At 43.9% G+C, this 13,547-nt stretch overlaps 1 protein-coding gene across 1 annotated transcript in view; it reads right to left on the reverse strand.

Moving 5' to 3' along the window:
- Window positions 1-11,484, reverse strand: part of LOC126245531 (SEC14-like protein 2) — a 296,282-nt gene extending 284,798 nt beyond the window's left edge. Inside the window, exon 1 of the mRNA XM_049948322.1 lies at window positions 11,326-11,484. Coding sequence (XP_049804279.1) covers window positions 11,326-11,379 — 54 coding nt within the window. The 5' untranslated portion in view covers window positions 11,380-11,484. The remainder of the gene's footprint in view (window positions 1-11,325) is intronic.
- Between the last annotated feature and the right edge of the window lie 2,063 nt (window positions 11,485-13,547).

Below are 13,547 nucleotides of genomic sequence, written 5' to 3' on the forward strand. Positions count from 1 at the left end.
CACCAACACTACTCTTGTCCGTCCTCTTCTGGAGTATTACTGCGCAGTGTGGGATCCTTACCAGATAGGATTAACAGAGTACATCGAGTAAGTTCAGAGAAGACCAGCACGTTTTGTACGACGCGTGTTTTTTAAGTAAGTACCGTTTTGAAATTAAAAAAAGAGATGCTAAGATATCTCAATAATTTTATTTTTACATGAAAGCCTGTACCTTAATCTACTTTTCTACATAATATCCGCCAATATTGAGGCACTTGTCATAACGTTGTACCACTTTTTGAATACCCTCCGCATAGAAGTCTGCCGCCTGACTTGTTAACCACTGCATCACCACTGTTTTGACTTCGTCATCGTCTTGAAGACGCTGACCGCCCAGGTGTTTCTCCAATCGCAGGAACAGATGGTAGACACTGGGCTCAAGATCGGGGCTGTACGGAGGATGATACAGAGTTTCCCATCCAAAAGATGTGACGAGATCTTTGGTCTGATTCGCCACATGCGGAGGGGCATTGTCTTGCAGCAAAACGATGCCCTTGCTCAACTTCCACGGATTGTTGCTTTGATTCTAGTGTGACGTAGGCCACCCATGTTTCATCACCCGTAACAATTTGGCTTAAGAAATCATCACGGTCTTTGTGGTACCGCTCAAGGAAAGTCAACGCACTGTCTAAACGTTTGGTTTTGTGCACATCCGTCATTTTCGGTACCCAATGTGCGCACAATTTTCGGTAATTCAAGTGCTCGATCACAATGCCATACGAAACACTACGAGAAACATTAGGAAAGTCATCCCGCAAGGAGGAAATCGTAAAGCGTCTGTTTTCTCTCACCTTATTGTTCACTTCCTGCACCAAACTTTCATTAACGACCGAAGGACGCCCACTCCGTTGTTCATCATGCACATTTGTGCGGCTATCTTTAAATGCTCTCACCCACTTTCTTAACATTCCGTCACTCATAACGTTTTCTCCGTAAACTGCACAGATCTCACGATGAATATCGACCGCTTTTAGGCCTTTAGCACCAAGAAATCTTATAACAGCCCGTACTTCACAGTCGACGGGACTCACGATTATCGGAGGCATCTTAAACACTCAGTACACAACATAAAGAATAATCAGACTGTAATGGCGTCAGTGCGTAGATTAAGGTACAGGCTTTCATTTAAAAATAAAATTATTGAGATATTTTAGCACGTCTTTTTTTAATTTCAAAACGGCGCTTACTTAAAAAAAAACGCCTCGTATTATCGAGAAGTAAGGAAGAGCGTATCTCTGACATGATACAGGATTTGGAGTGGACATCATTAAAACAAATGCTTTTTCGTTGCAGCTGTATCTTCCCCGAAATTTCAATCACCAGTTTTCTCCCCCGAATGCAAAATATTCTGTTAACGCTGACCTACATAGGGTACTCCTCGAATTACCTTACATCTGTCGATTTTGTTCCGTTAAGAGTGACATGTTGAGCTCCATCTGCAAGGGAGTCTAGAATCCAGTCGCAAATCTGCTCCGATGCTCGATAAAGTCTTATTTTTTCACCAAATGGCAACGCGGGACTCTAATAAAATAAGGGAAATCAGAGCTCGCACGGAAAGATATAGGTATTCGTTTTTTCCGCGCGCTGTTCGAGATTGGAATAATAGAGAATTACTGTGATGGTGGTTCGATGAATGCTCTGCCAGGCACTTAAGCGTGATCTGCGGAGTATTCACGTAGATGTAGCTATGAAGAGAAGTTGCCATAGAGACGTTTACTAAATCGCAGTGTAGACTCGCGAAGCAGCTGCGTCCAGCTTACTGGACATGCAACTAGAAATACTATTTATAATCAAGTTCTTAGTTAAATAAACATTACAGAGAATTTGTATTTTGCATACTATGTTTCGTAATTTGGATGATTTACTTATTTGTACGTTATGGATCTTTCTTCGTACTGTTTCATAGTTTCAAAGATGTTTTTACGAGTACATGGAAATGAATTTTTTTTTATATTCCACTACAAAAACAGTTCATGTTTTACTTTCGTTTTTAATAGAAAATAGCCAAAACGAATACCCAGGCAATGGAATACCGGGTTTGCCAGCTAGTTTTATTACAAAGTCACGCGAGTGGTCTACAACCACTGAAGTAGAAGATGAACACCGCCTTCTACTTGGGCGTCTTTTCTTGTCTTGGTGCGCATAAAAGATAGATTAAAAATAAAAAGTACTTACGTTACAATTTTTTATTTACAAATAAACGCGATCGTTATACATAAAATAAATTATGTATGTTTGAAAAATGGGGTAGCGTCATCGGCGTGTAGACACCGCGGTGTGTTGTTGAGTCCGCTCGTAAAAGACTCGATAGACTGGTTCTTGTGTGTGCGAGTATAAGAACGTAACGTCAGTCTTATGGCCATGTTTTGTCAACACTGTAGACCTTCGACCTTAGGGTTGCTTTACTACTTTTGTAGGAGACATGGGTACTGACGTCAAGTTTTTTTTTTTTGTCCTTTGCTGTTTATTGGTAATGATGACAAGGAAAGCGATTTGGTTTTTCAATGAGACAAAAGCGCTTAGAGTCTGAACATTAGTTCAGCTGGACAAGGACGTGATATGAAGTCAGGCATGGCCTTGTTGAGACAACAATCCCGGCAATACTTCAGGCACATCTAAATCAGAACGCACGACGGGCAGTTGATTCCTACTCTTTCCAAATGCACGTCCAGGGCCTTAATCACTGTGTCAGTTCTATCGGCGGAAACTGACGTCTCTACAAACACGAAGAGACAGCCAGTCAACGGGCGTAATCAGGAACTACTTGGGAGAGGAAATCCCGGTCTTTTAAGTTCCAGAGTTACTGCGATAAGGGAAATGAACCATGAGTATAATGATTCTCTAAACCAGACATAATTTCTCTATGGCTGGTGCTCTGGTCTAGATTCAATCACATGTGAAAAATACTGACTTTTGTTCCTCATGAGAAATTTTCACATGATACAAAAGTGTTTTGTGACCTCATTCGTCTGTAGTGTACGATGCTACGGATGATTGTACAAGGCGAATCACCTAAAACTTGCACTGCAAATATTGCGGAAATGGAAAATGCTATTGATGTACGATTTTCACAGAATGGGATAGTTGACAGCGACTCCTAGGGTTGCTTGTCAAGGTCTCGTACTGTTAGCCAGTCAACAGATGATAATACACACACCAAAAAAGTTTTGCATCACCCCAGTCCTGAGAGTTCCAGAACCTGTACAAAAAATTGGAATAGCGATCAACATAAACATCATTTCCGCCCTTTTTATTGCTAATGAAATCCACACGTTGTATGTTGTACCACCATACAGCGAGACCTTCAGAGGTGGTGGTCCAGATTGCTGTACACACCGGTACCTCTAATATCCAGTAGCATGTCCTCTTGCACTGATGCATGCCTGTATTCAAAAAAATGGCTCTGAGCACTATGGGACTTAACTTCTGAGGTCATCAGTCCCCTAGAGCTTAGAACTACTTAAACCTAACTAACCTAAGGACATCATACACATCCATGCCCGAGGCAGGATTCGAACCTGCGACCGTAGCGATCGCGCGGTTCCAGACTGTAGCGCCTAGAACCGCTCGGCCACTCGGGCCGGCATGCCTGTATTCGTCGTGGCATATTATTCACAAGTTCATCAAGGCACTGTTGGTCCAGATTGACCCACTCCTCAACGGTGATTCGGCGTAGATCCCTCAGAGTGGTTGGTGGGTCACGTCGTCCATAAAAAGATCTTTTCAATCTATCCCAGGTATTTTCGATAGCGGTCTTGTCTGGTCGAGCGATGTCGTTATCATGAAGGAAATTATTCACAAGATGTGCGCGATGGGGGCGTGAATTGTCGTCCATGAAGACGAATGCCTTGCCAATATGCTGCCGATATGGTTGCACTGTCGGACGGAGGATGGCATTCACGTATCGTACAGCCGTTACGGCGCCTTCCATGACCACCAGCGGCGTACGTCGGCCCCACATAATGCCACCCCGGGATACCTCCACCTTGCTGTACCCGGTGGACAGCGTGTCTAAGGCGTTCAGCCAGACCGGATTGCCTAGAAACACGTCTCCGACGATTGTCCAGTTGAAGGCATAAGCAATACTCATCGTTGAAGAGAACGTGATGCCATCCTGAGCGGCCCATTCGTGATGTTGTTGGGCCCATCTGTACCGCGCTGCTCGGTGTCGTGGTTGCAAAGATGGACCTCGGCATGGACGTCGAGAGTGAAGTTGCGCATCATGCAGCCCATTGCGCACAGTTTGAGTCGTAACACGACGTCCTCCGGCTGCACGCAAAAAGCATTATTCAACATGGTGACGTTGCTGTCAGGGTTCCTCCGAGCTATATAATCCGTAGGTAGCTGTCATCCACTGAAGTAGTAGCCCTTGGGCGGCCTGAGCGAGGCATGTCTCTCTGTATCTCCTCCATGTCCGAACAACATAGCTTTGGTTCACTCCGAGTCGCCTGAACACTTCCCTTGTTGAGAGCCCTTCCTGGTACAAAGTAACAATGCGGACGCGATCGAACCGCGGTATTGACCATCCAGGAATGGTTGAACTACAGACAAAACGAGCCGTGTACCTCCTTCTTGGTGGAATGACTGGAACTAATCGGCTGTCGGACCCCCTCCGTCTAATAAGCGCTGCTCAAGCATGGTTGTTTACATCTTTGGGCGTGTTTAGTGACATCTCTGAACAGTCAAAGGGACTGTGTCTGTGATACGAAATCCAAAGTCAACGTCTATCTTCAGAAAATCCGGGGACCTGGGTGATGTAAACTTTTTTTGATGTGTGTAATACAAAGAAATTTTATTTTTGTGCAAACTTTTAAAATGGAGAAGTGCCTATTGACATAAAGAAACTAAATGTAGGGTAAATCAAAATGTAAGTGTTTGTTGCAGGATTCTAATGCGAGTCGTTTGCGAGATATCGTATTTTGTAAAGTTCCCACACCGACACATGTAAAATACCTATGTTAGCCCGCTAAAGAACAACAAGTAGATACACTAGATGTGAGGGTTCTGACCAGTAACGAGACAGCTGACCATCACAGGTTGTGTTCAGAATAACTATCGGCAACGGCAATATGCTTCCAGTTTGGCATGGAACGACTGCTCCACAAGTGCTAGCATTTCAGGGGAGATGTCCAAGCAGGATGCAGTATTATGTCGTTATGTATCGTCGGGTTTAGTTGGTATGCCCTTGTAGACAGCGTCTTTCAGCTCTCCCCACAGAAAAAAGTCTACAGGCGTAAAATATGGGGGACGGGTCGGCTATGGTACACGTCCTGTGCGTCCAATCCAACGACTGAGAAACAGTTTGTGAAGACATGTAGTAGTAATTCGTGCACTATGGAATGGACAGCCATCATGTTGGTACTACAGGTTCCTCCTAGTCTGAAGAGGAACGTCTTCTAGCATCCGTCGAAGATGGTCTGTTAGGGGGCTACGATACTTGTCCGCTTTCAGTATTCCAGCTTTGAAAAACGGGTCTATGAACTGATCGTTCACTATCACACATTTGTTTACACTCCATAGACGCCGACGTTCCATCTGACGAAGCCAATGGGGATTGTCAACAGGTCAATAATGCTTGTTTCGGCGATTTATCTAGCCATGTTTGGAAACGTGGCTTCATCACTAAACAAAATGCATGAGACATCAGGAGTATCCAGTCTTGATGTCCATGTATAGACGTCAACACGATTTTCGTAATCGTCTCCACGCAGCTCTTGTTCGAGAGAGATGTGATAAGGGTGGAACCTATTGCGAAGGAGAGTGCGTAGGACACTTGGCTGACTCATGCCACTTACTCGTGCTATTGCGCTGGAGGTAACGTGCGCATCAACTGCAACAGTTGTTTCTGTCGTCCCTTGTTTCGTTCTGTTACGTTTTCTAGGTCTTACACTACCACTTTCACGTAACTGGTTGAAGAGGTTGGTAGACAATTGCCGAGATGGTTGACGTCTATTGGGATATTTTGCCGCATATACTGTACCAGTACGAACAGCGTTCTTCCCATTCCCCACATACATCATGAGCAACTCGAGTTTTTCTGTATTGGTAAATCCCATTGTCTACTTACGATCTACTGTCTGGACTGTCACACACTAACCAACTGATAAGTCGCAATGTACTCAACAAACACGCAAGCACATTGCAAGCAAACATAGCAACATCGTACATAGCAACTACGCAGGCTGAATGGTGCAAACAAGTGTCGGTGTGAAAAATTTTCAAAACACGATATCTCGTAAACGATTCGCACTACTTTTAGTTTGTCGATGTCAATAAGCATTGTTCCATTTTAAAAAGTGTGTATTTGCACAAAAAATACACTAAGTGCTATTAAGTCGGTTGATTGTCTAACAATGCCAGCCCCTGACTACCAACCCGTCCTCTTATAAAGCGTACATCAATAGCACTGTCCATTTCCGCGATATCTGCGGTGCAAGTTTTAGGTGATTCAGCCTGTATAATTTCAGCTCTTACTTAAGATCTATTAGAGTTGTTTCTACAATGAGTGACTATTTCAGTCGCTAATAATCGAGGGGGAGGAAAAACAGTGAGTGAAGACGGTGCGCTATTTCAGTTGGAAAGGATGGAATAGGCTTTGTTGAAAAAAAATCAATCTGGCATTCGACTTAAATGGTCCAAGAAAATACCAAAAGCTTATTAAAAATATTGGTTCACTGGTGTACGCCTAGTGTTGACATCAACATTAATAGCAGAAAATTATGTACATTGGGCTCTGAGATCCGATACAACAGTCGTTAACTGGATGGAATTTTAGCTTCTACTTACGAAATAGCGGCGGTTGTCGAGGGCGCTACGCGACATTTGCCTCCAGTTAATTTATTATCATCTACGCCGCGAGAAACTGAATAGTAAGGCGGAAACGAAAGAACTACATTCTGAGCCGGTCGTCAGTCTGGTAAAGACCTAATTTAATTCAGGTTCGCTTGTTACACAAACAACACACTTTTATTGCCCAAAAATATGTTCCTCTCCTTTGTACCATCATCAATGAGTACTTTTATTCCCGTCTTATTTTTTATAATCAGGATGATTGTGGATGTACACAGACTGAGAAGAAAACGCGGAGCACCCAGGAGACATAGTCGGATGTGAATGTAACTTTGTGCACGTACACATCATCGATGAGTATGTAAATGGTTCAAATGGCTCTGAGCACTATGGGACTTAACATATGAGGTCATCAGTCCCCTAGAACTTAGAACTACTTAAACCTAACTAACCTAAGGACATCACACACATCCATGCCCGAGGCAGGATTCGAACCTGCGACCGTAGCGGTCGCGCGGTTCCAGACTGTAGCGCCTAGAACCGCCGGGCCAAACCGGGCGGCTTGTAAATGGTAAGAGCATCAATTATCTGTGAGAAGTAGATCGGCCACCAGACCACATTAATATTGTTCTTGCTCCAGGCCTGGAAGGGTACATTGAGTGATCACTATGAAGGAGACGCAGATGCCGCGTACTCGAGTGAGACAGCGTTATCAGTACCTAATAGACTTATTGTGGGTCTCTATTTGGTTCGCTGGTCGAATCGTGCAGTACCCAGATTTTTGGCCCGACGTTGGACTGCACGGGAACGTGAGCGCAGGCATACTTGTCGAGTATCCGGTCGTCCACCGCAAGGAAGAATTGCCGTATTCTGCACCAAGCACATCGTAACCCCTTCACATCTGGGGTTCCCTTCTGAGAACACGTAATGGACTCTCTGCAATGTAGAGTGTCGTTTGAGTCAATTGGTCGGAGACTAGCAGCAACCGGGCTAGAGAATTAGCGTCCCATGCGTAGGCTACTGAGAGCACCACAAGACAAACGGCTGCGTTTGGAGTGGTGTCGTTAGTGGCAAGCACGGACTGCTGATGAACGGCGTCGCTTCTACATCTACATGGATACTCTGCAAATCATATTTAAGCGCCTGGCAGAGGGTTCATCGAACCACCTTCACAATTCTCTATTATTCCAATCTCGTATAGCGCGCGGAAAGAGCGAACACCTATATCTTTCCGTACGAGCTCCGATTTCCCTTATTTTATCTAGGTGATCGTTCCTCCCTATGTAAGTCGGTGTGAACAAAATATTTTTGCATTCGGAGGAGAAAGTTGGTGATTGAAATTTCGTGAGAAGATTCCGTCGCAACGAGAAACGCCTTTCTTTTAATGATGTCCATCCAAATCCTGTGTCATTTCTGTGACACGCTCTTCCATATTTCGCGAGAATACAATAGTGTTCAGCGGCGAATCGCAGGTCTGCGCTACCCCGGATGACCATAATCGGTTATTATGGTGGCGAGTTGGGGAAAGGTGCCACCGATCCCGTGTTTTAGAGGGGCACAGCGGTGTTATTTCTTGTGTCGTGGTGTGGGCAAACTTCTGGTATGAATTCAAGTCACGGCTGACAGTGACTGAGGGAACTCTGAGGGCACAACGGTATGTCACGGACATCCTACGTCCTCTTGTGTTACCTCCTATGCGACATTTTTTGACACGACAATGCTCGTCCGCATATGGAATGTGACTATGAGCTGTCTGCTTGATGAGGTATGGCCAGCAAGATCCCCAAGTCCGTCCCAGACAGAACACATGTGAGACCAGCTCGGACGTAAATTCCGTCCCAGTGCCAGGTCAAGGAAATCAGAGACCAGTTTCAACTTTTGTGGGCCAACTTTGGAGAGACTACAACTGCTCTGACACACTTCTCAATCGAATCAGTGCATCAAGACCGGACGGGGTGCAACGTCGTACCGATAAGTGGGCTCATAGTGCCAAGTTCTTGAAGTACATTTGACACGTTATTGTAATCATTGAAATAACAACACATATCCTCTCGATACGAGATGGATCGAGATGGATCATTTCGTTTCCTTCACTCCTTCCAGATGCTTACCCTTTTTTTTCTTTTGTTAGGCAGTTTAAATCACTCTTTGAATACGAGTACACTTCGTAACGTTGATCCACCCTGCTTGGTGCTAGAGAGGGGACTGTGGCAGAAATTCTGAGAGGGTAAAAGTCAACTTTTTCGTTGCATTAGATTCTGAACACACAAATATCAGCGTAGAGAAGGAGTGAAATTCTAATCCCCATTCCGCCATTTCCATTTAGTCACTTCAAGCGAAAGCTGTCATTGTCCAATCAGCAAGGTCAGTTCTAATTTTCCTCTTATCCTTGATGAACTGAGTTAGAGAAAAAGGATAATCTCTGTTTAACGCATCGTCGACGATTTCGCTACAGATGGAGTACAAGCACGTACAGCAGAGGGACAGCCAAGAAAACCGGCCGCGTCCTTTTCAAAGCAACCATCCCAGGATATATATATATTCTCAGTGTAATGCAAGCTAATGCATAAGCACAGCACATTCACTTTCATTCATTATGTTTTCATACATTTTATGGCCCACAGATCACTGCATAATACGTGGTTCTTTTTCCTACATCTTAGATTAAGATTATTTCGGCGACTGTATTTAGGGTTGGCACGCGGGCAGAAACACTAATAATATGGCTGAGAGCACTTTGTTCAGACCATTTATATCCTCACTATTCCCTTGTGAACTGTGACAAGTACAGGTTTTCAGCGAGAAATCTGGGAATATCAGCTTCGTTTATAGAGGTTGTTGTTGTTGTGATCTTCAGTCGAAAAACTGGTTTGCTCCAGCTCTCCTTGCTGGTCTATCCTGTACAAGCCTCTTCATCTCCGAGTAACTACTGCAGCCTACATCCTTCTGCATCTGCTTACTGTATTCATCTCTTGGTTTCCCTTTACGATTCCCCCTACGCGTCCCTCCCTACTAAATTGGTGATCTCTTGATGCCTGAGAGTATGTCTTCTAGTCAGGTTGTACTACAAATTTCACTTCTCCCCCGTTCTGTTCAGTACCAGTTAACTATTAACAAGGTGAAGACAATCGCATAAATGTCAGGGTTAAGAGGCTATCATTGGATAACAGCGCTAACAAAAAGTTTTTTGAGGAACAAGATAATCTGGAGAAGGTTAAGTTGTGTGTTAGTAACAAACTAGGGCGTTTTAGTTGTCAAGGTTTTCATTCAACCAGGGTTCCGTGGAGGAACATATAGTTGGCCAGAGAAATCTTTGCCGCTTGATAAAGTAACAGATTGGACGAGTATTGATCTGCGCATTCAATCTCCAGCATTCTTCTGAATAGCACCACATTTGAAAAGCTTCTATTCTCTTCTTGTCTAAACTGTTTATCGACTATGTTTCTCTCCCATACATAGCTACACTCCATACAAATACTTTCAGAGAGGACTTCCTGACACTTAAATCTATACTCGTAGATTTTAAAAAATACGCTCTATATTTCCCAGCACCTTCAAGTTGCATTCTTTTTCCACCTCTCGTCGGTCGGTAACACGCTCCCGCGAATAATGCAGACTCGTAACATTTCGATATGACGTTTTCTGTATAAGGCTTCTCTTACACGCTCAGTGTCCTCTGTCAAGTCAAACCTGACATGCACCCCACTCACTAGAACAGTAATCCAGTCTAAAGCTGAGAAAGCTCTAGCCAGTCCACGATTTGGTAAAGACATGATTTAATCATGAAAAATCAGGTCCACCAACTACGCAGACAACACATCTTTTTAGACCGGAAACAAGTGTAGGCGCCTTTGGATCGTCGTAAGTGGGTACTTTTATTCAGGTTCTATTCTTTAGAATGCTAGGTTCTGTGGGAGCTTCTTTACAGTATTATATAACTTTCCATAGCTCTTTCCTTGGGTCCTGTCCACATCTGGATGCTCATCTGTCGCAGAAATGTACACAGAGGTGCGGTACTTGTTTTTAATACGAATACTGCCGAGTTAGGACAGATTAGAATCCAAAAGAGGACAGGTACCAAGAGAAGAGTAGGAAGGTACGTAATAATGTAAAGAAGGTCCTACAAAACTTGACAGTCTGAAAAAATTAGACATGGGTAATATTTTTTAATGAATGAACAAATTTAGACTATAAAAAGGTGTTTTGTTTACATAATGAGCAGATATGAATTCCGATAATTCAGTCCGCAAAAGCAACAGTTCTAAGGACTTCAAGCCAAACATTGATATCTGATATAATGTTTGAGTATGTTGTCGTATCAGCAGAAACGACTGAGGATGCAGCTCAGAGTTATTCGCCGAAGCACAAAATACGTAATGAAGCGTCTCGCGTGCCTGAGACACGCTTGTCAGTGAAAGACTTCCTTTCCAACAATTAGCGAGATAGATCGAAATTAGGACCATGCAGATGGAAATAGTATTCATTACAAATACGTACCTTCATCAGAGAGAAGCGCTGGTCGTCAGTGAGATCGAGCGCGTCGGGTGCCATGATGCCGCGGTCAGCAGGACGTCGTCAGAGAGAGTCTACAGCCGTGTTCTGTCACAGTTGCAAGCTGACTGGCGAAGCGGCGGAGCTCAGCCATCCGCATGCCGTGGGAGACGGCAGCGCCGCGCTGCGGCGTGCGAAAGTATGATCGACGCGCATGCGCAGAAAGCGCCTGCGTCTTCCCAGGCTCGCGGCACTGCAGACACAATCGTAATGAAACAACGGTAACAGGTTGCAGCAGCAGAATACTCAAACTCGAGAGCAGCTGATGCGAAAGATCGTATACACCATGTTGTAGGGAACAGGAAGGCAAGTCTTCGAAACCATAGTAAGTGGGAAAACTGCAACTGGTGTATGCAATACGTTGATCCTATAACGGTTTTATGTGCTACACTAAAATACTGCTAAATTGTACGACGCGGTTTAACTAAAAGGTGGTCTCGAATGCACACAAGGAATGTCAGTGTGAATGTATACAAACTTACTCTCTCGATTTTCTAGTTTGCGTTATTTTACGTATTATTGCGATGGCTCCGTTAGGCGTCTTCTACAGGTGCATCGAGAGCAAACGTATTTGGACTTTTAACCGCGTGCCACACAGCATGTTTTACAGTAATGATTATTTGTAGGCGCCGACAGTGGAGTTCCCATTGCAGTTCCGGTCCTCGTAATATATTGTTGTGAGTAGATCTCCATGCTTTCAAACGCTTGTCCAAATAACATTTGCCGCTATGGAAAATTGTGCACCTTGATGTAAAATACGAGGCATACTTGCAGCCACACACCTTCAAACGTTCTAAGTCCTTCAGAACAAGGCCGTTAGGACAATCACTGAGTTAGTTGAGAAAACAAGTGAAAAGAGGACAACTAGGTCATTGGAGACGGAGCACAGGCTCGGATTAGGGAAGGATGTGAAAGGAAACCGACCGTGCCCTTTCAAAGGAACCATCCCGGCATTTGCCTGAAGCGATATAGGGAACCCACGAAAAACGTAAATCATGATGTGTTGGACGCGGGTTTGAAACGTCGTCCTCCCCAATGCGAGTCTAGTGTGTTAACCATTGCGAACCTCGCTCGGTATAAGTGGAAAAAGACTGTAATCTATGATCTGGAGAAAATTAATTTATTAATATTCCAAAGACGCTCATAGGGAAGATAAAATCATCTTTGGAAATTTGGACCTCGCTCCTAAACGGTGAGAAACGTGCTCGATGCCTTTCCCTAATTCCCCTAATTTGATAGCAGCGAACGGCCCCGAATCTCGTGTGCAAGTGGGTCCACTTTGGTCGACGCTGCATTTGCTATGTTTTCTGTTTTCCGATGAAATAAACTGAATCCATGTGGCAGCAAGTAAGAGGAATTCTCTCTTTTCTAACCATGGTGGCGTGAAATCTCATTTCGTTACCCTTTGCATCAGAACTTGACAGCCCACGACTCACTGTTTCTAGTTTACGTTATTTTACATATTACTGCGACGGCTCCGTTAGTCTTCTCCATGTGCATCGAGAGCAAACCCATCTTGACTTTTAACCACGTGCCACAAAACATCTTTTAGAGTAGTGATTATTTGTAGGCGTCCACAGTGGATTTTTCCATTGCAGTTCCGTTCCTCGTAATATATTGTTGTGAGTAGATCTCCATGCTTTCTAACGCTTCTCCAAATAACAGTTGCCGCTATGGCAATACGATACTTGTATGAGCAAATCACTTTATAGTAACTTGTCTTTGTGAATTAATGTCCACTTAGTACGTAAATTGCAACATTTTTCCCCTCTTTGAACTATATCCTTTGGCTAACTTGAAATATTAGGAGCTACGACCGCCGCTTCGCTTTCCCACTGGCCCGTTGTAAGTCAAGAAGACTAAGTTGGGAGCAAGACATGCCAAAGGCCAGTAACAATCACAGACGGACTATGAAAAATAACTTTTTGTATTACCTGAGAGTATTATTCCGCCTTTACAACGCGCAAGAGCTGTAAAGCAACTATGGACAATATGGCCATACAAATGAAGAACCGTATATGTAATTTGCTAATACAACATGTTCTAATTCCTTTAACACTGGAGACAAAGTCTGTGCAAAAGAACCACTAACGTTGGAACTACAATAAAGAATCATCTGCTGAGCCCGCCTAGAATCATTTTTGCCCCAAATACAAACCGGTATCGTT

This window comes from Schistocerca nitens, chromosome 1, assembly GCF_023898315.1.
Source record: "Schistocerca nitens isolate TAMUIC-IGC-003100 chromosome 1, iqSchNite1.1, whole genome shotgun sequence".
Lineage (NCBI taxonomy): Eukaryota > Metazoa > Arthropoda > Insecta > Orthoptera > Acrididae > Schistocerca > Schistocerca nitens.